The 5,238-nt window shown below is 56.7% G+C and overlaps 1 protein-coding gene and 1 long non-coding RNA gene across 2 annotated transcripts; both read left to right on the top strand.

Moving 5' to 3' along the window:
• Positions 1-752: 752 nt before the first annotated feature.
• Positions 753-2,294, top strand: LOC122371427. The gene is made up of 2 exons (XR_006254731.1): positions 753-831; positions 2,212-2,294. It is a non-coding gene; the product is annotated as an uncharacterized LOC122371427 (long non-coding RNA).
• Positions 2,295-2,418: 124 nt separating this feature from the next.
• LOC122371426 lies at positions 2,419-4,148 on the top strand. The gene is made up of 2 exons (XM_043347757.1): positions 2,419-2,423; positions 2,606-4,148. Exons 1-2 carry the CDS (start codon positions 2,419-2,421, stop codon positions 4,146-4,148), a joined length of 1,548 nt encoding a protein of 515 aa, XP_043203692.1.
• Positions 4,149-5,238: the final 1,090 nt, after the last annotated feature.

A 5,238-nucleotide genomic window follows, 5' to 3' on the forward strand; every position in this document is an offset into this window, starting at 1 on the left:
GCGGAACGAACAGCATGGGGATTGGGGAAGGCTGGGACAGGCATTGAGGAATGAAATCCGTCACTTCCCAGATTTCGAACTCATCCTTAGAGTGCATTACTTTTATGTGCTTGCGTTCGGTCTTGGGATTTCTCAGCAGATGTCGCCAACAGTAGAGAAATTGATCTAGAATGTCTCGTTATCGGAAAAGTATGGTAGCTATACGCCAAATGGTTTTTGCGTTTAGCTACCATATTACTTCCGATATGACTGTTGACATTACTGCCGATATGACCGAGCAGTGCATTGGCAATATGCCAAGGGCAGTAACATGCCGTCAGTCACGTCAGTCATCGGCCTTGGCTATCTGTAAGAATCTTGGCAGGAATCTTGGCCTTTTCTTGGACCCATAGCCTCGGCCTTCGACCAATCATATCGCCGAATTCGCAGGCAGTGAGAGACAAATGCGGCGTGCCGAAGACATATTGGGTGTCTCAAAATCGGTTTAACGTAAGACTTGCTGCCCGGCGAAAATTGCCGGAGTAACTGCCCCCTGCTCGGGTATGGCACTAGGCCGACCGAGCAAAAAAACAAAAACAAAAAAAACTGAGAACTCTATAGTCTATAGCTCAAAATTTAAGCCCTGGACTTTTTTAGCTCTACCCCATTGAGTGGCATTCTCGTGAAAATTATGTAAATATATTTATCAGAATAAGGGATAGAGTATGGGGCGGCGGGTGAGGTGCAGAAGAAGAATAAGAAGAAGTTGTACCTATCCGGTAATTTTATCTTGATTTGTGGACTAGACGAAGGCTAGATTTTGATGAAGAAATCGACAAACTTGAACTGCAGGTAAGGTGTTGGTTTGTCATGCCGATTGTCTTGAAACCCTTTCCTTTTAATCTTTCAATTAAAATCATCAACTCCTATTCAAACCACCAAAGAGCCGACAGATCTCACTCAGTTCAAATTTTCATTCAGAGGCCAGTTTTACTTTACCCGATTTACCAACAAAAATAGCTGCCTGGAATTGTTCTCCTTATATATCCATTCCACGTAGGTACAACATACAGAGAGTAAACGCGATTGTCATGTAAGCAGGGAGGGCTTCACCATTTACGCTCCATATGTGAATTAGCCTTTAGGCAAAATAATCCGGCAGGTGGCTATTTTCTGTTTGTAAAACTGGCCTCAGATGGAGTGCTATCATTTGATTAACCATCACACGATCAGGCATCAACAAAGTTTTGTGGTTTTAGAATCTTGAAAAACTTTCTTGGGAGTGGCACTTGGTAGACATCCGTTTGAGATTCTGCTAGAGCAATAGCATCGTGCTCAAGCCAGCCAAATTTTAGACTGCCAACACAAGAAAAATGCTTGGTTAATCAGATTTCAGGCATCAAAATATTAGGTAAGGCATCAATAGGCATTTATTCAATTCAATTCTGGTGGTAAAAATCATAACCATATATTGGCATGACATAAATTTTTAATTTGTTGTGGTACTCCTTGTTGTATATTGAGGCTTGAAGATGCTCAAACAGATGATATTTTTGATGCATGTGTTGATGAAGACTGAAGTCCAGTGAAAAATAAAAAGCAGAAATTTTCCTGACCTTACCTTCCCTACTAACCTTCAACCTCCAAGAGGGAGAGGGAGAGGGAGAGAGAGAGAGAGAGAGAGAGAGAGAGAGAGAGAGAGAGAGAGGGGGAGAGGGAGAGAGAGAGAGAGAGAGAGGGAGAGGGAGAGAGAGAGAGTTACCTAACTCTATCATGTAAAAGCTGCTTTGAGAAAATAGCACTGTGTTTTATCCTGGCTTCATGACTCTCTAACGCTCCTTGAAACACCCGCTTGTTTTCTGACAATTGGTGATACAGAGAGGGTCTGCATAATTGTCCAAGTATGGTCATTTAGGATCAATTTTTGGTGCCCTCGTTTTATATTATTCCAGCAGCCTTAGTTTGCCCAACTGACATGCGCTGAATTTGGCGCATGTGACGTTACACCTGACGTGCGCCGAAATTTTAGGTGGAACCCTGCCACTACGCCAACCATAAGTTAAGGCATGATCACTGCTCAGTTGCGCAGGTTCACCAGAACAGCGTCATGGGTGCAAAATGACCACCGCAGCGCCCGTAAACCCAAATAAACAAACAAGCAAACATCAGTTGCGCAGTTAATGCCGATTTTCACAATTTTGATTGTCTATTGATGTTGTTTGGTCATTTCAGGACTCGTGGCGCTGCTCGCCTCCTCGCCAATGCGAACGCGTTCTCTGAGGACAACCCGCCCAAGGCTACCATGGCGAAGCCACGGCTGTAGACTCACGGTCTGAAGCGAGTTTGGGCGCGACGGCTGGCGAGCCAAGGCGGCGGAAAGTCGTCTGGCGGAGCTCCCGTCTGAGGCGAGCTTGATCTGGTCAGACAGCTCCGCCACCGATGGTGTGCTAGATGGAGGAGGAGGGGCCACACCCCCCCCCCGAACCGCGACATCCGAGAGGTGCGTGTCGCGGCAGGCGCCCTCTGCTCTAGCACGCGCGGCGAGCTATTCGCCCTAGATCAAGGTGGCCGGAACATCGGTCAAAGGATCCCCGCACCTGAGACTCCTAGGAGTCACCTTCGACAGACTCCTCCACTTCGGGGAACACTGCAAGAACCTGCGCCGGAAAGTGAAGCCCAGGACGGCTCAGCTGAGGAAGCTGACCGGTCGCAGCTGGGGCCTCCAGGAGGCGCAACTACGGACCGTTGCCAACGGATACGTTCGGGGCGCCCTGGAGTACGCGGCAGCAGCGTGGCTCCCGGCGGCGTCTGAAGCTCACGTCGAGCTGATCGAGCGGGAGCTGCGAGCGGCGGCCCGTGCGGTCACTGGCTGCACGGCCTCGACCCCGACCGCGCCGCTGATGGCCGAGGCCGGCATCCCGCCGGCGCGAGTACGATGCCCGGCGCTGGCCGCCCGCATGGTGGGCCTGGCCGCCTCGCTGCCCGGCGACGACCCGCTCCACGCCGTCGGGGAGATGCACGTCGCGCCCCGCCTGAGGACGACCACCGGATGGCGTGATGTCGGCCACCGCGCCCTGGCTTGGACAGGCGCGGCCGACGTCAAAGTGGAAGGACGCCCTACAAAGACTATCCCACCGTGGGACCACCATGGAGAAGCCGTGACGTTCTGCCTGGACGTCGGCCCCGGCGGCCAGAGAGCGGCCCCTGCGCACATACGGAGGGGAGCGGCAGAGGCCACATTGGAACATCTGCCGCCCCGCACCACCTGGATATGGTCGGACGGCTCGGCGGAGGGAGGCGTCTCCCAAGGCGGGGGCGGTGCCACCATCACCTTCCCGTCGGGAGAGACTCGGGAGGTCCGAGTCCCAGCGGGCCAGCTCTGCTCCAGTACGCGGGCAGAGCTGTGTGCCCTGAAGGCGGCCCTGAACGCCATCCGAGACGCCGACGCCGACATCGCAGACGACCCAATAGTCATCTGCACCGACTCCCAGGCCGCCCTGAGGATGCTGGAGAGCGGCGCCTCCTCCCAGACGACTCACCTAGGGATCTCCATCTGGGAGGACCTACTCGCTCTCTCCAGCCGAGGGTCACCGATCCGCCTCCAGTGGGTCCCGGCGCACTGCGGCCTGCGGGAAAATGAGAGGGCCGATGAGCTGGCCAAGGAGGCCTCCGGCCTACCCCAGGAGGCAGCAGCAACAGACGTGAGGACGCTAACGAAGGCCGTCGCACGCTGCGCCTCCCACCGCTGGCGGCAGGAATGGCCGTCCAGCTTCTTCAAGGACATCATGCGGGACCGTATGCCGGCTCCGCTCAACAACCTCGACCGGGATGCCGCCGTCAACGTCCACCAGCTGCGGGCCGGGCACTGGGGTCGCTCGGAGCAGTATGTGCACTGTATCGGGCGGCGCCCCATCCCGACCTGCCAGCAGTGCAACCTCAAGGCGTGCCCCGCAGCCCGCTGCATCGTGTGCAGAGAGGGCGCCGACACCCCGGAGCATGTGTTGCTCAGGTGCCCGTGCCTGGCCGGCGCCCGCCTGCGACTGACGGGCAACATCCACATCCGACCAGAGCAGCTGAAGGACGGCGAGCTGGTGGCGGCCTTGGCCGCCGGCTACCTCCGCCACAAGGAGCCCCTCACGGGGTTACAGGCCGGCCCCAGCCGGCCCTGAGGGGAACACCAACAACAACAACAACAGCTATTCGCCCTAAGAGCGGTGTTGGAGGAGCTGGCCGGACGGATGGTACCGGTCGATATGGGTCGACCGCCGTCTGTCCCAACGGTAGCGCCGATCGACGTGGCACTATCTGCAAGGCAGGCGCGCGCGCGCGACAGGCGCGCCACGGCAGGCGCGCGCGCGACGCTGCGCGCGCCTGCCGGTCGATATGGGTCGACCGCTGTCCTGGCTCCGTCCTGGAGGCCGACCGTGCAGTCGTTATCGACATCCGCCAGTACCTGCTCTGCATCGGCCGCCTCCCGAGGCCGGATGCCCACAATGCAACGACGTGGAGTGCCCTGCTGCCCGATGCCGCGTCTGCCGCGAAGAGGCTGGCACTCCACGGTATGTGCTGCTGCGATGCGCGGCGCTGGCGGCGTTGCGACAAAGAGCCTCGGCAGCTGAACTGCTTCAAGCGACGTAACGATATCTGCCCTCCCCTCCCCTATCGAGCCGCGTGGGTGTGGACGGACGGGTCGGCAGACGCGAGAACCTGCAGCGAAGGAGCTGGGGTCTACGGGGAGTAGCAGGACGAATGGACTGATGAGCCGCGTGTCCTGGCCGGTCCATTCTGCTGTTCCAGCTCCAGGACCGGCCGCGCCGTCGCCACCCGTCCGGCGTCAGTGGAGGACCGCTCATCAGCTGTCGATTTTCGTCAGTTTCGTTTGGACCACTGGTCGGGCTCCTGCCAGTGCCGACATTGGATTGGGCGGAGTCCTACCGATGAATGCCGCGAGTGCTGCAACATTGGCTCGGTACATCTCGGTACATTTTCCCGAGTCTGGTGTGGCTACGGGGAGACGGATTTGGTGACCCTGGCTGCCGCCGTGAGAACCATCCAGAACCGTACGGCTATGCTGCGGCAGCGGCTGAAAGGAACGCAACAACAATAACTACAACAGCAGCTGCTAATGAAAGGGGAAATCATGGAGCCGGATGACCCGGCACATGGCGCTCAGCCAGCTGAGAATGAGAGCAGCTATCAAATCGCCAGCAGGGTGCTGCGGCAGGCGGCTGGTAACTGACGACCTTGGTAGAGAGAGCT

The sequence above is a fragment of the Amphibalanus amphitrite genome, unplaced genomic scaffold (genome assembly GCF_019059575.1).
Source record: "Amphibalanus amphitrite isolate SeventyFive unplaced genomic scaffold, NRLGWU_Aamphi_draft 001242F_arrow, whole genome shotgun sequence".
Lineage (NCBI taxonomy): Eukaryota > Metazoa > Arthropoda > Thecostraca > Balanomorpha > Balanidae > Amphibalanus > Amphibalanus amphitrite.